The 25,196-nt window shown below is 34.2% G+C and overlaps 1 protein-coding gene across 1 annotated transcript in view; it reads right to left on the bottom strand.

The window, feature by feature from the left end:
• CCDC73 (coiled-coil domain containing 73) overlaps positions 1 to 25,196 on the bottom strand; it is a 108,830-nt gene that overhangs the window by 51,021 nt on the left and 32,613 nt on the right. Inside the window, exons 6-9 of the mRNA XM_089915853.1 lie at positions 25,067 to 25,141; positions 11,482 to 11,520; positions 5,699 to 5,834; positions 5,377 to 5,456 (exon numbers count right to left, since the gene is read on the bottom strand). Coding sequence (XP_089771979.1) covers positions 5,377 to 5,456; positions 5,699 to 5,834; positions 11,482 to 11,520; positions 25,067 to 25,141 — 330 coding nt within the window. The remainder of the gene's footprint in view (positions 1 to 5,376; positions 5,457 to 5,698; positions 5,835 to 11,481; positions 11,521 to 25,066; positions 25,142 to 25,196) is intronic.

Raw genomic sequence — 25,196 nt, 5'->3', positions numbered from 1 at the left:
GGGAAGGGAGTGGCAAGGGGCAAAAACCCAGTATGTGGCTGACAAAAGTAAAAACTAATCTTTTCTTATGTCTTTTTCTTTTATATATTATGTAATCTTAATAGCATATTAAATTAAAAGCAGAGACCTTCACAAAATGATTTTCGACTGAAAGTATGTTTTTGATTTTATAGCTCTTATAGCTTTTAAATATCCTGAACTTTTAGTACACTGTCTGTTTTCTAACCATTTTATTCAAAGCTGTTAGTGAAGCAAATAAGCATGCAGCACATGCTTTGATCTCATTAAATTACAACTTATAGTTCCTAGAGTCATAAATATCAAGCCCTTTTCTCCTTTACCCCTCCTCTTCTGGTATGAGGTAGTCTGTTAAATATCACTATCTCCTTGAGTCCTCTGACGTTTACTCAGACAAATAGCAGAGGTTATGAATGCTGCTCACAGATAGTATCAGGAATTCTTCATGACTGCCATAATGGTGAACCCAGCATTCAGAACTGTAATACTTAGTTTTATCTAACAAGTAAGTTTGGTCTGTTTAACTTTGTTCCACAAAAGGAAAAAGAAAAAAAAAAAAAGAATTCCATCTTATCACAAACCAGTAACTTAACTGTCCTGGACATAATCATAGAACAGCATAAAAGAAAAATAAAAGTTATCTTTGGAAAAATTAATGATTAAAAGTGTTAACTGAGTAATGGAAAACTATGTTAGTAGGCCCGATTAGCCTCTGAAAAAGAAAATCAAAACAGAAAACACTTTTCTTAAAGTTAAAAATTAAGGCTACACTAAAAACTACAAAATTATTGTACCTAGTATGTCTGAAATATTAAAAACTATCTGTTTAAAAATATATTTGTAAATTCTTACCCTTTCAGCTTCTCGAACTTGGAACTCTCAAAGGTAGTAACATTCTCTCACCTTACCCTTCTCTACAATCTCTCTTCCAAGAACTATTTAGCAGCATGATTACTGACTTAATGCTTTCTATAGAGACAGAGGCCACCATCACATGACACCTCAGTACATTTAGGCAGCCCTGGCCAAGGCTGCAAGACCTGGGAAAAGGGGGCAAGTGTGCTCATGAGCAACACTATTCCACTTGTATACAGAGACATTCTTTACTCCTTTCACAAAAATCCAGCAAGGGAAATGCTCCATGGATGTACATGAGCCTCATCTCCATCTACAGGTCAGTCTTAAACTATACATTAGAAATACAATAGTCTATTACATTACAATGCAACATTTGTTCTTATTTAATGGAAAAAAACATAATTTAATAGAGAAATTTATGAGGTATAATATTTTCATAATAATGCAAAAACTAACTGAATAAAGCACATATGACTATTTTAATATAATCATCAAATTAATGATCTAACCACTTAAGACACTGATAACAATATTAAACAAAAAATGAACCAAAGAGATATCACTGAAAACATGCTTATTCACAACTACTCAGTCAGTATTATTTATTTATATTTGCTTTCAAAGTTTATATTGATAAAAATGAATGGTCCATTTAACAATTCTGATTTGAAATGACAGACGAAATTTTCAAATTACAGCTTTTTCTCCTTATATCGTAAGAACCATCTCTAATATTCTTAAATGTGACTGAAAAGAAATATTCTTTACATATAAACTGTCCTCTTGGGACTTCCCTGGTGGTCCACTGGTTAAGAATCCACCTTCCAATGCAGGGGACGTGGGTTCGATCCCTGGTCAGGGAACTAAGATCCCACATGCCAGGGGGCAACTAAGCCCGCGCGCTCTAGAGCCCGCACACCACAACTAGAGAGCCTGCACGCCAATTAGAGAGAAGCCCGTGCGTCGCAACAAAGAGCCCACGCGTCACAACGAAATATCCCACATGCCACAACAAAGATCCCGCACACTGACTAAGACCCGATGCAGCCAAATAAATAAATATTTTTAAAAAACCTATCCTTTTAGGTAGTTTGCTAGATAGAGAGAAGATTTTTTTTTAAACATCTTTATTGGGGTATAATTGCTTTACAATGGTGTGTTAGTTTCTGCTTAGAGAGAAGATTTTTAAGGGCTAGGGACATACACTTATTACCATTCTAATATTCTGTACTGGGCTACCCCTATGCTCTTACTTTCTGATCCCTCGGGTATAAGGAGAGAGTCCAAGGAATTTGAAACCAATTTATTGGCAGTTATAAGAACAAGACCTAGATATAACAGAGTTACAAATATTAATGGTCTTTGAACTCTGGCTTAGCATTCAGAAGTCACGTCAATCTTTAGCCCCTGTGGTCCTGCTTTCCTGGAAATGGTACTAAAAGATAAAGTAGTAAAATTTCCTGATTTCTTGAATTACATATTAAAGTATATGTCATTTATCTGGTAGCACACTCTCCAAAACTTAAGCCTGTGTCTCTGTAAATAATAAGTTGTCTTAATAAATTTTTAATTTTTGTAAAATTATAGTTAAATATAAAAACAGAGGGTCTTCTGGTTTCTGGTCCAGCATGTAATGAGCTTAGTTAGAAGTTTCCACTTGATCCCACCACAAGTAAAAAGCTGAACTGAAAATCAACAACTCCTCTTACATCTGCTAGACAAATGAGGTCATAAGGCAAATTGCTGCCTCAAAAATTGGAGAGATGGACAGGTAAATACAGAGAATCAGAAACAGAAACCTCCACAGGAACCAATGCCAGGGTAGGAAAAACTGAACTGTAATTGACTAATTCCCAGAGGCTCAGAGTGGACAATTCAGAGTTAAAAAATTCAGCAGGACACAGTCATTGGGGTCTCAAACTTTTGTGAAATTTTACCTCCAGGTCCTCTCATAGTGAATATCAGAGAAAATTCCCTCCTGCTAAAAGCAGGAGGAAAAGGAGAGAAAAAGTAACCATTTTGAATACACCAACTCATTTTTTTCTTATCAACAAGTCCTGCCCTCAGGAGAAACTATTTGACCTGAGTCTAAACTACCTGAGGGAAGGGTAATATCCAACTCTATCCCCCTCCAACCATCCTTGTGCCATACGGGGTGGGTGGGCAGGGACTGAGAAGCACTGGTGAAATTCACAGTCCAGGGGCAACAGGCTCATCTAATCATCGGGCACCCATACCCCTATCTTACCACTACATTACTATATGCCTATTGACTGCAGTTTCTTTCACCCAGTATATCATGTCTGCCTTCCAACAAATAAATTACAAGGCATACTATAAGGCAAAAGACACAATTTGAAGAGACTGAACAAGCCTCAGAACCAGAGTCAGATATGGCAGGAATATTAAAACTATCAGACCTGAAATTTTTTAAAACTATGATTAATATGCTAAAAGCTTTAATGGAAAAAACAGACAAAACATGGGAGAACAGATGGATAATGTAAATGGAGAGATGGAAATTCTAAAAAAGAATAAAAATGAAATGCTTCAGATCAAAAACACTGCAACAGAAATGAAGAATGACTTTGATGGTCTCAATAGTAGACTGGACAAAGCTGAGTAAATAACCTCTGAGCTTGAGAATATGACAATAGAAATTCCAAAACTGAAAACAAAGAGTAAAGACTGAAAAAGCATAAGAGACTATCCATCACCTGCGGGTCAGCTAATGTAACATATGCAAATTGTAACATATACATAATGGGAGTACCAGAAGATGAAAGAAAGAAAAAGAAGCAATATTTGAAGCACTGATGATTGAGACTTTCCCCAAATTAATGTCAGACACCAAACCACAATCCAAGAAGCTCAGAGAACATCAAGAAGAAAAAGTGACTAAAAAAATTAAACCCAGGGGCTTCCCTGGTGGTGCAGTGGTTGAGAGTCCGCCTGCCGATGCAGGGGACGCGGGTTCGTGCCCCGGTCTGGGAAGATCCCACGTGCCGCAGAGCGGCTGGGCCCGTGGGCCATGGCCGCTGTGCCTGCGCGTCCAGAGCCTGTGCTCCGCAACGGGAGAGGCCACAGCAGTGAGAGGCCCGCATACCGCAAAAAAAATAAAAATAAAAAAATTAAACCCAGGCATATCATATTCCAATTTTAGAAAATCAAAGATATTTAAGTGACACTCAGTAAATGTTGTTTCAAAGCATTTATTCAGTGTCAGTAAAGACAGGTACTTAATTCTCTCAGGGATAAGGAGGTGGTCCAAAGTGGTATTATTTCAGTTGGGGCTTTGAAAAGATTAGGAAAAGGAAATAAGTCATTCTCTGTAGAAAGAACAAGGCTTTGCCTACTTCACCTTGCTCTCATACCGTTCTCCCCTGTTATCAGTGGGGATATTTTTAGTTGCAAATAATGGAAAATTAAACTGGCCCTAAGGAAACTGGCTTAAATAATAATGCGGATTTACTGGCTCACATAACTGAAAAGTCTAGAGGCAGGGCAAGTGCAGGGTTGGTCCATTCAGGAACTCAAAAGTGTCATCAAAGAACAGGTTTCTTTATATCACAGCAATTTGGCATCCACATTTCAAGTTCCTCCTTTTTAGCTTCTCATGATTGTAGGATGACTGCCAGCCCCAGTAGGAGTTACATTCTTCCTGGTTTATAACCACCGGGTAAGGTCATTTATCCACTCCTAAGCCAAAGACTGTGGCTAGAGTAATGAAATATGTTTATGGCCTTGTGCCAATTTAGGGCTCCTCTCTAAAGCTGGAGGCATCAAAACAAAACTCTGGATAAGTTTAGAAAGGAGAAAGGGGATATTGACGCTCAGTAAGCTACCAATAAATATCCAATGCACTCCTTCACTCAAAATGCTCCAGCCATACCAGACTTTTTCTTGTTCCTCATATACATTAAACTCTTTCCTGTCTCAAGGCTTTTGCTGTTCCCTTGCCTGAAACATCATCCTCTTCCCTCCCCCACCACTTTACCCCCAATGTAATGAAGTCATCTATGATAATGTCATCACATCCTCTACTTTTTCTTCATATCACTTATAACAGTTTTAACTTATTTGATCTGTGTGATGGTTTTATATGTAACTCCTCCATTGGACTATAACTCAAAGAAGCAGGAACATGTTTCATTTTCTTCATACCTGTACCCTAAGTGCCATATAGTACCCGGCACACAGAGCCACTCAAAAGTTGAATGAATGAATGAATGGTGCTAATGAGATTAACATATAGTGAATGCTTATTGGTTATTCATATCATCATAAAAATGCATGCCACTGGTCACAAGTCAAAGAAACAATATTTTGAACGGGTTAGAACAAATTCATTCATTGCATTTATTGAAATCATAACTCAAAGTTTATAAATCTGTATTTAAAACATTTCATTTATCTTTATACAAAAAAACCCACCCAACTTTTCTGGTATTATTTCATAAAACTAGTTTTATATAATACAATAAACTATATCAATCATACCTTCTTTAAACTGCATATTTCAGATTCTTGTTTTTTATTTAAAGCTGAAAGTCTTTTGTTTAACTGTATTGCTTCTTGTACTGTAACATGAAAGACACTTAGGAAAACATTATATTCATTGTACATTTTAAGGAAATATTACTAACATGGACAAGGAAAATAGCCTCAATGAAATATATATAATTATTACTGAATTTAATAATATTAATTAAACTGCCATTTACTATTACCAGTATCAGATAAGTTCAATTTATTCATTATAAATAAGTCCATTTAAACATTTCCTCTTAAATATGTTAAGTTTAAATAAGATAGCACCTACCATTTTGCTCTAACTTTTCATGATTCTCTTTTACTAGTCCAAATTGACCTGTTATTGTAGCATAGTATTTCTCAATTTCATTCAGTTGCTTCTGATGATCTTCTTTAGCCAGAAAATGTAACTGGACTTTTTGTTCCTATTTTGAAGAGTTATTTTAAATGTTATACATATATAACACATACATACATATATATATATATACACACACATATTTATTAAACATACATAACAATTTATTGTTTTTAATAACTGTTGTTATTAACATAAGTATGTCATGGAAAAGTACTCTCTGAGTACACCTTAGAGAGTAAATATTAGTTAGGTTCTAAATCTAGGTAAAATTAAAGCATTTTTTTTTCCTGTAACAAAATAGTCACTTAAAGTTATATTTTCCTTGTTAATAATTTCTTTTTCAAAATCAATTGGTTGTTTTATTTACTGAAAAGTTAATTAGTCCAGTACAGCACTAAGCAAAGTGAGGAGAATATTATTAAAGCAATACTCCTGATTATTTAGGAAACAATTTTTTTCTCTAAATGCTGGCATAATGTACATTATCAAAACTCAGATAAATTTTCTGAGATTAATATTAATGAATATAGCACCTTCTCACTGCATTAAAAACTGGAACAATGGGAACAATATCTATCAGTGATAGGGAGACAATATAGTATAGCAGAAAGTTTACTTAAGCTAGGAGACACAGTTGGTAAAAATTAGACCCTATATATAATATAATATGGGCCTTCACTGCTTTCAGCTAAAGGAGCTTGTTTTACCATACTTAGAAAAATGACTTAAAATTTTTAGAAGAAATATTATGTTAACAGAATCAATAACACTCTTTGAAAGTTTTTATTCTGGCATTAGCAGAATCATTGATTTCACAACTTTCATTCATTTCTGCCACACGTTTCAGTTTCTACTGAGAGAGGATAAACAAAGAACAGTGTAGCCCATCAATAGTCACTCAGTAATTACTTTCTGAATGAACTGTTGTCTCACAGAGTTCTGACAGTGGCAATTTGTTACATTTGCCTGGACAGCATCTATTTCCCTTACCCAAAAGTAACACATTTTCAAGTATTTCCTTGAAATACTTCTTCATTGCAATCTAGTAGACCAAATTCAGGGGTCCTATTCTCCCCTAGTCAAGTATAGGGCATATTACTCCAAATAAACCAATTGATTTCTACATTCTTGGAATTTGAATCTTGAGCAAAAAAGACTATAAAGCTAAAGAAGTTCAGTAGTGATCCTATCCAGACTGATATGAGACCTCCTCCGTCCTGGGTTCCTACATCCTGCTTCTCAAACCCCGGAATTAACCTAGTCCCTGTTCATTTTCAAAACTATTCTTGACTCTCTGATTGATTGCAAGTGTCTCCACTAAATTTCATTTTGCATAAGTTAACCAGAGCCATTTTGTACTGCTTAACACCAAAGTACAGGCAGTATAGTAGAGTGGTCAAAAGCTATTCTGCCTATGTTTAAATCTTGCCTCTGTAATTTAGTTGCTGTGTGACCTCAGGAAAATTATCTACCCTGTCTTTAAAATAGAGATTATACCAGTATCTCCCTCATAGGGTTGTTGTGAAGATAAGACAAATTAATGCCTACAGAGCACTAAGAACAGAGCCTATCACATACCAAGTACAATATAATGTTTTGTTATTACTATTCCTTAAATGATAAAAGTGCCTTCAATAGCCTAATTTTTATTTGGACTAAGAATAGCCCTCTCTAATATTAATAAGGAACACACATCATACTTTAAGTTGTACCTAACTATATTAACTTGGCAAATCTGGTGAAAATCTTAACTTTTTCAAAGATTTTTTTAAACAATTTTAAGCAAAGTGGTAAGTACACTGGCAATGGTTATGAAAGATGAGTTAAATTTTTCTCATGCACTTCTATGGGCTTTTCAAATTCACTACTTAGTCATTTGAATTAAGCATGCAGCAGTTATAAATTCAAACAAGTTGACAAGTGCACTTACTCCTGAGATCTTATGCTTACCTGGGTAGTCACTATTATCAATAACTAAACAATGAACAATAATGACCCATATTCTGTTCCTCTCAAATACCACTTAATTCTCTAGAGAATTATACTCCTTTCAGGAGATGTGTAGAAACTGAATACAATTTCACTAAAAATTGGTCTAAAGACATTTTTTTCAATTCAATGAATTCTTTCAATTTTTCAAGTCAAATCAATTTTTAGATAGCCTTTATGAGAATACCATCTACTACATATTAATACACATTAATACTGTTAATGTCTGCAAAGGTTAACTAATCCCGGGAAGTAAAAATGCAGCAAAGATCAAAGTGAGTTCATAGGTGTTCTCTACATACATAGAGCTCTGTACACATTAGATTAGTTTGTAACATACTCTATCCCAACATCCTTTGATTGAAGCCAAAGTTGAATTAAAATGCAGTTTCATTTGTTTGCATGATACAATTCTGATTTTCAGATACATTAGTCTATACAATGGCCATGATAAATGCTATAAAGACGTTTAAATCACAATGGGTACCTACAGCTCATTAGCTCATACAGGCCTATATGTGGCTGTTCACATATAAACCTACTTGGCTGCCCTGATTTAGTTTTGATAATGAGATGAAGAGGGCAGCTTGCCACTAACTGCATGACTGTCAGCAAATAGTTTAAATTCTTTGGGAAGCAACAACAAAAAGCAGATTGGTAACACCTGCCTGAGAAAGCTAAGAACATTATAAAGAATAATACAACTAAATTGATGGTGTTATTATAACTTTAACATTACATACTATAGCATAATAAAGATTATTTTATTGCAATGACTAAGAAATGGCTAAGTATGTAGTGTTTTTGTTCTTTTTACCTGTCTGAATTGGGTCAAGTTATTTTCTCTTTCATACACTTTTACTACTAAATGCAAAGACTGTCAACGAGAAAATAATATCAGGATTGCCTGTTTTCCAAATACATACGTACCTCATTTTAAACAATTTTAATCTTTGAAAATCAAGATTAGAGAAAGACAGCACATGCATAATTACAAGTGTGTGTGGTCTAAAAGTTTACTTAAAAGCCTCTTAAGGCATTTAAAATAAGAATAATTTTAAAATAACATTTACACCCAACTTTTCAGAACTATACTTACTAATAAAAGCCATAGCTGCTCATTTCCCTCATTTCTTATTTCCTTATAGAGACTGATTTGAAAACTTCTGGAGATAAAATTAATTTCCCTTAAAACAATTAGTTTGTTATAAGTAAATTGTAGAGAAAAAGATTCAAAACCCCAAAACAAACTTCATATATTCCTCATTTCTATTTTTGCAACTTACCTTTTAATTTCTTCAATATAAACCCAAAATAAATCAATGGATTATAAAACTCACTTTTTAAAAACCCATGGCATCTTTCTTAGGATATTGATACTTTCACCTTTTTAGTCACAACATTAGGTATATACTACTTAAAAAAACTAAAGTTACATATTTTATGTGTACAGATGTATATAATTATTATAATCATGAAGATTACTTCCAGACAAGTCTTTAGTCTAAAAATATTCTACTCTGAAAGAAAATATGTGGTAATTGCAAATCTCATCAAAACCTTCAATACTGAAAAATTGTTTTAATTTAATAAAGACAAAATAAATTATTCTTATAAGTCTTTTCTTTAAAGGAAAGTGATATACAAAAAAGAAACTATAAGAGATGGTTGGATAAATTTTTATTTTGTTCATTAAGCTCTATTGGCAACTCAGTTACACAACATAGTCACCTATACAGTAATTATGGGAACAAAGCAGGAAAGATTTTCATCAATGACCAAATCAATTAATTTGATGTTCTATAGTTTATTTTTATCATATTTAGTTGCATTTGTTTTATTGGTAATGATCAATGTGATCATTTGTTCAAGAGAAAATTTGGGTACTTTTAGAGCTAGATGAATCTTTCCATTCATAATTGTGTTAATTTATCTAGAGACATACCACCTCTACATGAAAATCACCTTATTGAATTCCCACAAGACAGAAATTTACTAGTAGTTAAGAGCTTGCCTATAGGAAATCATGAACTTGTTTAAAAGTGTCTTAATACTATTTTTAAAATTATTTCTTTTGGGACACTTATCAATTGCTCCCCAAAGTCCTGCCTTGGCACAAGTGACCATCTTGTTTCATGTCTTGCACATAGTCAAATAATATCAATATAAAAGGATAATGTGCTGATTTGAATAAAATTAACTGGATTACTGAATACTGTTTAGTACTTTGAATAAAGAAAAGGTCACCTGAATTATATAAGAATAATGTAAAAAGAATAATGTAAGAATGTTTAGAAAAAGGTTTATTTTTAACTTTTAAATCCATCATCTAAAATATACATAATATTCTGCCAAAATTGGCATGAAATATTGTATATCTATCAATATATAAAATTATTTTAATGTAAAGTGATTTATTTAATGCTTTGAACTGTCAGAAAAAATATAACTATAATTCAAATTTTAGTAGGTTCTTAAGAGTCTTAAATTCACATTAACAAAATGTTCAAAAGTGACCAAAAACTATCAAAAGTATATTGCATGTTTCCATGTTTTTTTAAGATTATAAGTATCTGTTTGATGAAATTTTAAAGTGGAATAAAATAAAACACATTTTATGTTGCCTTTGATCTTTAACTTGTAGCCTTATCTCCCAGGTCAGAGGGTACATTATTCAATTTCACTATATTTTGTGTAAAACCACTGTAGCGTTGAAGATGACTTTCAGTACAAATGTCATGGTACTTAAAGCTAAACCAGAATCTAGTTTTTCAGCTCCTTAATTAAAATCATAGTTTAAAATAGTCTGACAATATTATCTGTAGTCTTTCCAGTTGAACAGTGACAGAATTTTCACATCTTTTATTCAATCAAGCTTAGCAATCTTTCTATGGCTCTTTTATTTTCTAACACACCAAAACATTTCAAGAAGCAAAATACTTACTTTATATTTTTGTATTTAACGTCATAAGGAATGATCTCTCATTTCTTACTTCTCATAGATATAATACATAAACCTTACTCAAAAATTATTTTTACTTGCCTTACAGTCTGCTCCAAAGAAGGAAGAACGAAATAGCATAAACCCACCCAAGAAGCCCTCTAAAGATATAAGTGGATATGGGAGAATTTTGCTCAATCAAAAATACAGAGAAAAAAATTCTTCTGAATCGAACAGGGATAGAAAGATAGAATATCAAAGTAAATATTTCATAAAATGTTATGCTGTAAAAATGTAAATATTAATTTTAATATACTGCAGAAGAGGAATGCACAACAAATTAACACTTGTTGAATGATAAGGGATGAGTACCATATTCCAAGTGTAGTATTCAAATGCTACTTCATATTATTTCAAATTTTCAGGCTAAAAGTAATAACTATGTGTTTACACAAATACCTAGAAAAGATATCATTAAAGTAAGGGGTTTCAGAATTCTGTTGTTTTCACTTCTTTGTTGTTCAATTTTCATATAAGACCTCTACCAATAATTTGGGAACTGTGTTAAATTTATTTTATAACATGTAAACACTACCTGGAAATAAATTTGTAAAATAAATTCATTTAAGCTATATCTGAAATTGTAATTCAGTCCTTTAAAGGGGATATTAATATCCAGTTTCAACATTTTTTTACAATAAATGTCACATTAATATTGACAAAAATACTGTGCACATTATGCACTAATCTGGGGTGGGTGTATATTTTGAAATTTCCTTACCATTTCACTCACTTTCTTCTGTAAAGAATATTTAGAAACCTTGAAAACAATAAGGGGAAAAAAAATCTCATGAAAACTTTTTAGTTATTTGTTATAAATTCCTTCTGATATTAAAATTATATGTTATATAATGTGACGTGTATCTTATATGCAATTTTTTCCAGTGACACTTTTTCAAAATGTTACTTACCATAACTTTATTCTTTATAACAAAAGCAATACATTTATTTATTTATTCAACACATATTTATGGAGCACCTACTATATGCCAGCCATTTTCCTAGGATCCTGGGATACAACAATGAACAAAGTCCCTGCCCCGTAACAAGCTTTCTGTCTAGTGGGGGTGGTGGTAGACAGACAATTAAATATAAGTAAAAAGTAAAGAAGTTACAGAGTGACAACTACTATGAAGAAAAATAAAGCAAGAAGGACAGCAAGAAAACTCTAGGAGAGTCTGCTACTTAATATTAGCTCTTCGTTGAAAAAATTTTGATAAAATAGATAAGCATAGGGGAAAAACATTGTCTTAAACCATCTCACAACCCAGAAATAACAATCATTAATACCGTGGTACTTCCAGATATTTTTCTATGTATTTATACTTTAAAAGAGAGTCAGTAGGGGGTAGAAAAATAATACATGTACTATTTTGTAACCTATTTTTACTTAATATATAGCAAACACTTTTATATTACAAATTAATCTACAACACAAGTTTTTAATGGCTACACAGTATTCCACTGTTTAACTTTATACCATAGTTTATCAAATCACTCTCATTTTTGTAGATTTACCGAGTTTTCAGTTCTGTGAAAGAATTCTGAAATAAACATGCTGTACCAAGAAAACTCTGTAGTTATTCATTTTAGCAGAATAAATTCCAAGAAGCAGGACTCCTAAGATTTGTTCATTTTTATAGACTTAACAATTGTTATTACACACATAGTCCTCCAGAATGGTGGACCAAGTTAAACTCCAACTAGCCATGTATGAGTGCTTATTTACTTAAACTCACCTAATATTTGCTAAAATTTAAGCAAAAGTTCTTTAAATTACTTCACATTTCCTGTGAAATAAATTTTTAGCATACTGCCTTGAACTAATAATTTTATTTCATTTTGGTGGAATGAGTTATATGTGATTCATTTCTTCAACAAATACTGAATGCTTACTATAAGTAAAGCACTAATGTAGACATTGGGGGTATAGTATTGGACCAAAAAATCCTGTCCAGCTTAAATTCTGGGGAATGTAGATAATTAGCAATATAAATAAGTTAAAATATATAGCTCTATTAGATATTGATAAGTGCTAAGGAAAAATAATAAATCAGGGAAGGGGATTACACAGGATGGCCAGGAAAGTCCTTTCTGAGAGGGCAACTTTTGAGTAAGACTCAACAGAAAGTAAGGAAGAGTATTCCAGCAAGTGCAAAGCCCCTAAGGTGGGCAAATGTCTTGTGTGTTCAAAGAACAGCAAAGAAGCCAATGTGGCTGGAAGATTTAGTAAGCAAGGGGAAGAACAGCAAAAGATGAGTTCACAGAAGAGTAGGAGAGGCGGTAGGGCCAAATCACTGTAGGTCTTGGGGTACATAATAATGGTTTACTCTGAATGAGACAGGAAGCCACGGAAGAGACCCAAGCACAAATGTGACAGAGCCTCACTTACTCCTTGAAAGGGTCACTCTGACTGTTATATTAAAACTGAAGGAGAACAGAAGTGGAAGCAGGAAGAACATTTCATATAACTACTGCAATTGAGATGAAAGAGGATGATGAAAGAGGACTAGGGTGTTAGTAGTAGATGTAGTGAGAAGTGGTCAGATTCTGGATATACTCTGAGGGAAAAGCTGAAAAAAATCTGCAACAGGCAGAAGGGAGTTGTAATTAACAAAAACAGAAAAGACAAATAAGTTAGTTAGCTTTCAGGGCGAGATTTTAGGAACTAAGTTTTGGACACGTCAAGTTTGAGATGTCCTTTAGACATCCAATAGTCAATCCAGGCTGGAGTTGGGGCTGGAGATATACATTTGGAAGCCCTCTGCATGTGGACCCCATTTTAAAGAAATGAGACTAGATGAGATCAGAGTATTTTTAAGGCATACAGACAAAAGCAAAGTAAAAAGGTAGAGGTCATCTAGAAAAATAAGAGGAAAAAAAAAAAGACTGGCCTTGGGACTCAGACTGGAATCATACCTCCAGCTTTCCAGAATCTCCAGCTTGCAGACAACAGATCATGGCACTTCTCTGTCTCCATAATTGTGTGATTGTGTGAGCCAATTCTTCATAATCAATCAATCACCCTCTTTCTTTCTTTCTCTCTCTATATATACAGGTTCTGTTTCGCTGGTGAACCTTCACTAATACAGCTACCATTAGCCAAAGATAAAACTGATAAACATAGAGCAAATTTACCAAATTCTTTCAGGTCACTGTTCTTCAAACATCAATATCTCTGCATTTTATTCTTTCTGAACCATGATTCACAGCTCTATTTTATCAACACCTCTAGAGCACTTTCCAACTTAAAAAACTACCATGTAGCTGCATTCCTATGTCAAATAAGTCAAATTTGAAAGTAACATAACTAGATTGACATGAAATCTTTTTACAGATGTTCTATATAATGATTATTCATTCTGAAATCACATAAAACTGGTTTATAATATCAGGTATAGGCAGCTTTCTAATACTGGAACAAAACTATACTAACACTAATTAGTGTATTAACAACAGAAAGCAATTTGAAAGATAAAGCACAAATGTTTTCCTAGTTATAGCTATCCTTCACTTTTTGGAAAATTTTATGAAAAGTTTACTGTAAAGTACATTTGTTTAGAGCAAATCTATTTTCCCATTAAATTAATGGGATTTATGTTACTTGGGAATAAAGTCCTTTAAGTACTGTGCTAAAAATATTTAACCCCTCACCTTCCTGAACAACTCAGTCCCAAGTTCATTAGGTGGGGAAGAGGTGAAGGGGTAGTGGTGGCAGCATTCCAGAACAGGGTATCAGGACTGAATGGGGAGTCAAAAGCTGAGTAGGGTGCTTAGTAGGCAGTGCTGAAAAAGGGCAACCCAGGTATCAGAGTTGAAGCAGGGAGAAGAGGGCATCCACATTAGGAAGGAGTAGCAGAATGGAGGCCTGATCACATACAGGGTAATTTATCAAATAAGTAAATATATTAAGAATAAAGAAAGTCATATTTCTTGCTGTAACAGTAAAGAAATATATAAATATGGAAGGGAAATAAATTAAAATTAACCTTATGGTTTTGGATTGGAAATGGAAGTAATGTGAATTCATGGTTTTTGACATATATAGATTGATAGAGAAACAAACATAATTATAAATGTGTGTTTATATATTTGTGTGTATATAAATACATACATAGATTCCCTAGCTCTGTCTACTAAGAAGGTCTGAGACCAATGACACCCCAATAGCAGTGAGTGTAACAATGCCCAGATCTGGGTGACTACATTCCATTTTCCACTAAAAGGAACCAAGGCAATGTGAAGAAATGCTGTATTCCAGGGCAAGGTTACATAAACTACAAGGTGATCCTGGAACATTTTGTTTTTACCTGAGAGCAGGAAAATGCTGAAAGAATGATAAAGTCATGTCCAAAAGACTAAAAAATCAGTCTGAATGGACTCCTACTGGCCAAACTAATGATCATGTGAGGATCAAAATAAATAATGATAGTCACAGATTTTTATCCATTGAATAAAATAAGAAACTACGGTTCTAAACTGATATAAATAAATGAATATATTAAATGTTTGGAGAGAAACAGAACATTTCTATTCAAAGTACCTGCTTATAAAATACTCTGATTAGAAAGGGGAAAAGAGTAACTTTCCAGTGGAGAAACTTGTCAGATACCACCTAAATCAAATGTTCAAAGTGAACATCACCAATAATAAGACAAACTGAAATCATCAGCTATCTGATAGAATTCAATTATAGGAATAAGGCCTTATTTCTGTAATATTCTTGCCAAAAATGCATAAACTATCTCTATTCATGAGGAAATATCCAAACGGAAACTGAGGGAGATTGGCACAACTGTGTAAATCAACTATTTTTCAATTAAAAAAAAAAACAAACAGAAATTGAGGGACATTCTACAAAATAACTAAACTGTGATCTTCAAGAGTTTCAAAGGCATTAAAATCATACAAAGACTGGGGAACTGTTCCAGACTGAAAGAGATCAAAGAGACATGACAACTAAATGCAACAGAAGATTCTAAACTGGATCCTTTTGCTAGGACAATTGGTGAAACCTAAATGGGGCATGAGAATTAATTTACAATTATATATCAGTGTTAACGTCCTGATTTTATGGTTGTGTTATGGTTTTGTAGGACAATGTCCTTGATTATAGGAGAGATATTACAGTATTTGGGGTGACAGGGCATCAGATTGGCATATTACTTTTATTTTATTTTATTTTTTAAAAAATATTTATTTGTTTATTTGGCTGCGTCGGGTCTTAGTTGTGGCATGTGGGATCTTCACTGCAGCATGTGGGATCTTTTAGTTGCAGCATGTGAAGTCTTAGTTGCTGCATGTGGGATCTAGTTCCCTGACGAGGGATCAAACCCAGGCCTCCTACATTGGGAGCACAGAGTCTTAGCCACTGGACCACCAGGGAAGTCCCTGGCGTATTACTTTTAAATCATCCAGGAAAATAGTTCTCTGTAATGTATTTCTAACATCTCTGTAAGTTTATGATTCTCCAAACTACAAAATTTCCAAATATCTAAGAATTCCTTGTGGATAAATGGGCACAGTCAAAGCTCTAGGAATTTAGTTCCCTTGTATCACTGTGGTTAGGTAAGGCCTAATAAGATAAAGATTCAATAGTAGAAATAACACATTATGTATTAAATATGCCTTCAGTTCTGTGAGAGGAATTAATGTCTTAATTTATAAATTCAGTAAGTTTAAAATGAAGTGAAGTAGGGGCTTCCCTGGTGGCGCAGTGGTTGAGAGTCCGCCTGCCGATGCAGGGGACACGGGTTCGTGCCCCGGTCCGGGAAGATCCCACATGCCCGTGGGCCATGGTTGCTGAGCTTGCACGTCTGGAGCCTGTGCTCCGCAACGGGAGAGGCCACAACAGTGAGAGGCCCACGTACCGCAAAAAAAAAATTAAGTGAAGTAGAGAATATAATACGTTATTGCTTCACAAAATGGTCTTGTTTGGGAAATGCTGATGTATTTCAATTTCCTCATTTTACCTAAAGGAAAATCGAGGTTCAAGAAGACAAAGACTTACCACAGGATCATGTATAATAGTAAGGCTTTAATAAGCAGAAATAATTTATTTAAAATCTACAGGACGCTCAGCAAAATTTAGCCCTTAGGCATACTGTTTACATAAACAAAGTTTAATTTGTCAGGTAACTAAGATATAAGCAGGTTGCCCTGCTCTAACTAATCCCTTTATTATTAGTTTTTAATATGTATATATTTTTAAAATTTTATTTATTTTTGGCTGTGTTGGGTCTTTGCTGCTGCATGCGGGCTTTCTCTAGTTGTGGTGAGCGGGGGCTACTCTTCCTTGTGATGTGCGGGCTTCTCATTGTGGTGGCTTCTCTTGTTGCAGAGCACGGGCTCTAGGCGTGCGAGCTTCAGTAGCTGTGGCTCGCAGGCTCTACAGCGCAAGCTCAGTAGTTGTGACGCACGGGCTTAGTTGCTCCACGGCATGTGGGATCTTCCCGGACCAGGGCACAAACCCGTGTCCCCTGCACTGGCAGGCAGATTCTTAACCACTGCGCCACCAGGGAAGCCCTAACTAATCCTTTTAAAATCAAGTAACAAGGTACCATTTTAGATAGAAGTTAAACACATTCAAAGAATCCATTAAAAGAAAAATAATTCAGCTTTTGGTGTGTTGTGGTTTTGTGTCTGTTTGTTTCATTTTAGAATTCAGTAGGTAGAGTGGCTTGGCTATGAGCTTTTCAAGAAAAGGCATTATCTGATTTCTTATTCCTGCACATGGTAGGCACAACCTCATGAAAGGAAAAAAAGTAGCAACCTAAGTAAAGGAGGGAGGGAAGTTGCTACATGATGGTTAAGAGGCTGTGAACTTTCTTTGCCTAATGGATTTATATCAGATCCATAATTAAAGAGGAAATTTTTTTCTTTAACTTGGAGGGGAAACACCAGAAGTATCTTCATTGTTCTACACTGTTTATATATCATGTTCATCCAGCCATAAAGTAATATATACATCACCTGTACTATGTCACAGGCTGAACAAGGCAAAACAAATCCTTACAGCTCTTGCACAGAGGGTCAGCCATATGAAGAAATTTCTTTTGATTTGAAAATACTCATTACATTATCCAGATAATTAAACATGCATGAGTGGTATCAAATGAAATAATTTAAGAAAAAGTGCTAAAATAACAAAGCACTTATAACAAAATTGGCATATTTCTTTATTGACAACATTTTAGTAGAAAAAAAAAGTAACACTTTTTCAAGATTTATTCAGAAATAAGAGGTAAGTTATGCCTAGTTCAAGATACTGTAAGAAAACACATTAGAGTCTTCTATAATAGCTATAATGGTAATTTCGGTATACTCAATTATAAGAACAACTTTTTAATTTAAATAATAAAAAAAAGTTTACCTACTGGGGTCATTTTAAACTGGATATCTGAGGTATGATAAGAATCACTAAACTGTATAACTACATAAACTTTAAATAGTAGCCTTAAACCTCTATTTCTTTTCCATCAACTTTAAAGAATATTTCTGGATATCACCATCAACTTCATCTCACTGCACCTTTACTTTTTCATCAACAAGGTTAGTAACATTTAAGTTTTGTTCTGTAACCATAATTAAGTCTCCCATGCTTTGCTTATAGGTTAATTCTAAAAACTGGAAGTCAACAGTGTTTATGTTATTACAATCAATATAGATAGTTTAATGCCAAGCCCAACAGGGTGTTAATACCACATTTCCTTTGTATAGGTCCAATGTGCTACATGAAGGATGATTTTACTAGGGTCAGGACCTAAATATCTTCTCTTGTTTTAACCCATCAATTGCTCAAAACCATCCCAAATTTTAATTTACTTTATGCCTTAGTTATACAGTAATCTGTTTTCTCTGGAGTTTCTAATCACTTACTGCTTTGTTGCTGTTGTTGTTGAAGAAACAAGATATAAGGAGTCTTTACTATATCACTAATATCTTCCAGCCTCTAATTCATCCAAATTGAGGCATGGAATCCATGCCCTTCTTTTTATTAAAAACATTCTTCTTGGAACTCATTGACATTTTGTTGTACTTAATTTTTATTCACTTTGTTACATCAAAGTAACAAATGAAATCCAAAATAAAAATTGCTTAATATCTCAAATGAGGAGAATCTAAATAGTGTTAAGACAACTGAATAACAACCTGAAAAAATATAGACTTAGATCCATATCTCATACTGTTACAAAGATAAACTTCAAATGATCAAAGATCTAATGTAAAATTTGAGTACTTAGATGTAATAAAAGAAAACATTGGCAAATCCTTTTTATAACTTTGTAGTTGTGAATGCCTTTCTAACCATGACAATCTCCAAAAGCCGTAAAGGAAAAATAAATAATTTATAGCAAATGTTAAACAAAAAGCCAAACAAACAAAATCAAAATACAAATGACAAACTGAAGAAACAATCTGAAATCCAGAACACAAACAAAAAGGGCTTATTTCAGAGAAATATAAAGAATTCATGGGAGTGACATCAGAAAGATGGTAGACCAGGAGGTCCCAGCCTTCCCACACCCCCACATGATTTAACAAGTACCTAAAAATGAAAATAGTTCTGGAAGAGCTCTGGAGTACTATTAAGAAGCTGCAGCAACCCAGTAGAGCACAAAAAAACAGGGATGTCTGAATAGAAAAATATAGGAAGCATTTCACCTGTGTCATTCAATTGTCTAGGTTCATACAGCTTGGCGCCAAAAGAAATGCCCTCAGCAACAACTCCCCCCAAATGGGAGAAAAGGAGAGCAGGAAGACACCAGTAGCCTTCACCACCAAGGACCTCAACAGCCCTCATCACTACCATGGACGCCAGCAGCTTTCACCTCCAAGGACACTGACAGTCTTTGCTAATGTCTACACCTACCTGAGCTGATGGAGCTGCCTAGAGCCCAGGCCACTGTGCCCTTTCTTGGAACAAGAAGCATCACTGCTCCCCAACCAAGCCAGAGCTGCTAGACCCAGCACTACACCTGGCACCACCACATATGCCACCCAGCCAGCATCCTCACATCCACCAGTAGGTCAAGGTTTATACCCACCAGAGCTAGTCCAAAAACTCTGAAAGAGGTCACTGCTCCTTCAATGCACAAACACCAACAAAGGGCTACAAGGAACACAAAAAATCAAGGAAACATGACACCATCAAAGGAATACTACAAATTTCCAGTAACTGTCCCCAGAAAACTGGAGATCTATGAACTACCTGACAAAGAATTCAAAATAACTGTTTTAAAGAAGCTCAGCAAACTACAAGATAACACAGATAGATAACTCAAAAAAATCAGGAAAATATCACATGAATAAAATGAGAAGTTCAATAAAGAGACAGAAGTCATAAGGAAAGAACCAAAAAAATTCTAGAGCTGAAGAACACAATGAATGAAATGAAAAATGTAATAGCTTCAACAGCACACTCAATGGAACAAAAGAAATAAACCAGTGAACTCAAAGACAGATCATTTTAAATTATCCAGTGAAAAGAAAAAAGAATGAAAGAGGGTGAAGAAAGGCCATATGATTTATGGAACAACATCAAAAGATAAAGGGCGAAGAATTTTAAAAATCACTATAAAAAACATCAAGTAACAAAAGAAGACAAGAGAGGAAGAGATGTACAACACAACTAAAACAGAAAACAATCAACAGAATGACAACAGTGATTCCACACCTATCAATAATTACTTAAATGTAAATGGATTAAACTCTCCAATAAAAAGGCACAGAGTGGCTAAACAAATTTTTTTTAAATCCAGTGATACATCTGTAAGAGACTCACTGTAGATTTAAGGACACATGTAGACTGAAAGTAAAAGGATGAAACAGATATACCAAAGAGTAACGAAAAGAAAGCAGGGGTGGCTAAACTTATATCAGATAAAATAGACTTTAAGTCAAAACTGTCTTTAGAGACAAAGAAGGTCATTCTATAATGCTAAAGAGTCAATTCAACAGGAAGATATAATAAGTATATATGTACCCAACATCAGAGCACTTAAATATACAAAGCAAACATCAACAGATCTGAAGAGAGAAACTGACAAAACTACAATGACAGTAGGAGACTCCAGTACCTCACTTTCCATAATGGATAGAATATCCAGACAGAAAATCAATGAAGAAACAGTTGATGTGAACATCATTATAGGTTAAATGGACCTAACAGACATATACAGAACTTTTCACTCAATAGAAGAAGAATACACATTCTTCTCAGGCACACATGGAACATTCTCCAGGATAGATCATATGTCTACCATATGGTGTATCACAGAAAAGTCACCTTCTATGTGACAGGTCGTCAAAAAAGTCTTAAATTTGAGAAGATCAAAATCATTCCAAGTATCTTTTCTGATCACAGTGGAATAAAATTAGAAATTAACAGTAAGAAAACAGGAAAATTCACAAATACATGGAAACTAAACAACATACTCTTGAACATTCGTTATGTTAAAAAAAAAAGGAGAATTTTAAAAGTATCTCAAGACAAAACAAAAACAATAACACAACATATCAATACTTATGGGATGCACCAAAAACAATACTAACAGGAGATTTCATAATGATAAACACCTACATTAAAAAGAAAACCTCAAATAAACAACTTATCTTTACATCTCAAACAACTAGAAAAAGAAGAACTAGGCCAAAATCAGCAGAAGGAAGAAAATAATAGAGATTGGAACAGAAATAAATCAAATAGCAAATACAAAAACAATTGAAAAAAAAACAACGGAATTAAGAGTTGGTTTTTTGGAAGAATAAGCAAAATTGACAAACTGTTAGCTAGACTAAGAAAATGACAGAAGAATCAAATAAACAAAATTAGAAATGAAAGGAGACATTACAATGGATACCTCAGAAATAAAAAGGATCGTAAGAGACTATTATGAACAATTATATGCCAACAAATTCTCCCATTAAAAGAAATAGAGGGCTTCCCTGGTGGCGTAGTGGTTGAGAGTCCGCCTGCCGATGCAGGGGACACGGGTTTGTGCCCCGGTCCGGGAAGATCCCACATGCCCATGGGCCATGGTTGCTGAGCCTGCGCGTCCGGAGCCACCTGTGCTCCGCAACAGGAGAGGCCACAACAGTGAGAGGCCCGCGTACCGCAAAAAAAAAAAAAAAAAAAAGAAATGGATAAATTCCTAGAAACATACAACCTACCAAAACTGAAGATCGATGAACTAGAAAAACTGAACATACCAATAGCAAATGAGGATATTGAATCGATAATTTAAAACCTCCCAACAAAGAAAAGCCCAGGACTAGATGGCTTCATGGAAGAACTCTACCAAACATTTGAAGAAGATTTCATACAAATCCTTCTTAAATTCTCCCAAAACACGGAACAGGGAACATTTCCAAACTCATTTTATGAGACCATCATCATTCTGACGACAAAACCAGACAAAGACACAAGAAAAGAAAACTACAGGCCAGTATCTGTGATGAACATAGATGCAAAAATCTTCAATAAAATTCTAGCAAACAAAATTCGAGAGCATATTGAAAGGATCATACACCATTACCAAGTGAGATTTAATCCCTGGGTTAAAAGGATGGTCCAACATATGCAAATAAATCAATGTGATACACCACACTAATAGAATGAAAGAAAAAAAACCACATGTTCGTCTCAATAGATGTAGAAAAAGCATTTGACAAAATTCAACATCCATTCATGATAAAAACTCTCAACAAAATAGGTATATAAGAAATTTACCTCAGCACAATAAAGGCCATTTATAAAAAACCCACAGTGATCATCATAATCAAACCAGTATAAGGCAAGAGTGCCTATTCTCACCACTTCTATTCAACAGAATACTGGAAGTCCTAGCCAGAGCAATGAGAAAAGAAAAAGAAATAAAAGGCATCCAAATCACAAAGGAATAAGTAAGATTATCTCTATTTGAAGGTAACATAATCATACATATAGAAAACCTTAAAGACAACAAAAAAACTGTTAGAACTAATAAATGAATTCAGTAAAATTGAGAATACAAAATCAGCATACAAAAATCAGCCACATTTCTATACACAAACAACAAACTATTTGGAAAGAAAATTAAGAAAATAATCACAATAGCAACAAAATGAATAAAATATTTAGTAACAAATTTAAGCAGAGTGGCTAAGGTCTGTACACTGAATATTATAAAACATTGATAAAAGAAATTTAAAAGGCACGGATAAATGTAAAGGCATACTGTGTTCATGGATGGAAAATTAAATATTGTCTGTATTACCCAAAGTGATCTACAGATTCAGTGCAATCCCTATCAAAATCACAATGCCAGTCTCTACAGAAATAGAAGAAACAATCCTAAAATTTATATAGAATCGCGAAAGACCCTGAATGGCCAAAGCAATCTGAGCAAGATGAACAAAACTGAAGACATTATACTTCCTGATTCCAAAATATATTTCAAAGCTACAGCAATCAAAGCAGCATGGTACTGACAAGAAACAAAACGAAAGCAAAACCAAAACCAACATGAGATATATCGACCAATGGAACAGAATAGAGAGCCCAGAAATAAACCCACATATCTGTAGCCAACTGATCTTCGACAAGGACACCAAGAACACATAATGGAGAAAGGATAGTGTTCAATAAATGGTGTTGGAAAAACTGAATATCCACATGCAGAACAATGAAACTGGACCCTTACCTAATGCAATATACAAAATTTCATACCATAAACAAAAAACTCAAAATGGATTAAAGACTTAAACATAAGGCTTCCCTGGTGGCGCAGTGGTTCAGAGTCCGCCTGCCGATGCAGGGGACACGGGCTCGTGCCCTGGTCCAGGAAGATCCCACATGCCACGGAGTAGCTGGGCCCGTGAGCCATGGCTGCTGAGCCTGCACGTCTGGAGCCTGTGCTCTGCAACAGGAGAGGCCACAACAGTGAGAGGCTCGCGTACCACAAAAAAAAAAAAAAAAAAAAAAAGACTTAAACATAACTCCTGAAACCATAAAACTACTAGAAGGAAATTTAGGAAAAGAGCTTCTCAACATTAGGCAATGATTTTTTAGACATGACACCAAAAGCACAGGCAACAAAACCAAAAATAGACAAGTGGGACTGCATGAAACTAAAAAGCTTCTACACAGCAAAGGAAATAAGCAACTGAGTGAAAAGACAACCTATGTAATGGGAGAAACATTTGCAAACCATGTATCTGAGTAGGAGTTAATATCCAAAATGTAGCAGGAAGTCATATACACACTCAATAGCAGAAAACTCCAAATAACCCAATTAAAAAATGAGCTGAGGACCTAAACAGACATTTCTCAAAGAAAGACATACAAATGATGAACAGGTATATGAAAACATGCTCAACATCACTAATAATCAGGGAAATGCAAATCAAACTCACAATGAGATCACCTCGCACCTATCAGAATGGCTGTGATCAAAAAGACAAGAGATAAAAAGTGCTAGTAAAGATGTGGAGAAAAGGAATCCTTGTACTACTGTAATCAGACTAAAGGAAGAAAGCTTGTCAACTGCTTAAATAAATCCACACTACAGTGTGAATTACCTGATTCAGGTAGTAACCATCAAGATCCTTCCACTGTAAAAAAATTACTTTGCTCTTTGTAATTAATATTATCTATAGGGTGATACTCTGAAATCATGTGAATATCTTTTCCCCCAACAATCTCTATTTTACTTTTTATCTCTTTTTATTGTTTGTCTTCCCCATTAGAATGTAAACTCCACAAGGGCAGAGGTTTTTGACCCTTTTACTCACAGCTGTATTCCCAGTGCTTAGAGCAGGGTTTGGCACATAGTAGACCTTCATAAATATGTATTGAATGATTCATCATCTGTTGTATACCTCATACCTCTGTATGAGACTGAATGACTTAAAGGCAAAGTGATGTTTCCTTCATCTTTGTATTTGTAGAAAATAAGCATAGTACTTAGCAAATAATAATAACAATAAATGCTATTTTATGTTAATTTTTAAGGACCATAGATAAATCAGTTATAATATATAGGCCTAACTTGCTTTTGTCATCTATAAAGTGCTAAAAATAACATATATCTAATTATATTACTGTGAGAAATAATGAAAGTTATGTTAATATTTCCTTTTAAAATAAAAGATAAAGCAAAAATCCTACTAATTTGAAATCCAAGGCTCTCAGGAAAAAGTACTAAATTATATATGATATATGAATTTTTTTCAGCTTCACTTTGCTACACTACATGTTTACAGCATTTTACTGATACAATGCTAAAATACCAAATTACTTTTCAAGCAATACTAAGTTACTTTACCTGTAATGCCTTTAATGTTTCCTTCAATCCTTCTATTTCTTTTTCTTTTATTTCTGTAGCAAGTTGATATTTTCCCTTCAAGTAAAAAACTATATTTCAGTACTTTCCAATGTAAGTGACATTATTAACA

The sequence above is a fragment of the Delphinapterus leucas genome, chromosome 7, assembly GCF_059928025.1.
Source record: "Delphinapterus leucas isolate spDelLeu-1000000601 "Yukka" chromosome 7, BTC_Dleu_Yukka2, whole genome shotgun sequence".
Classification (NCBI taxonomy): domain Eukaryota; kingdom Metazoa; phylum Chordata; class Mammalia; order Artiodactyla; family Monodontidae; genus Delphinapterus; species Delphinapterus leucas.
The sequence above is the reverse complement of the archived record's forward strand: the minus strand, read 5'-3'. Positions and strand labels throughout refer to the sequence as shown.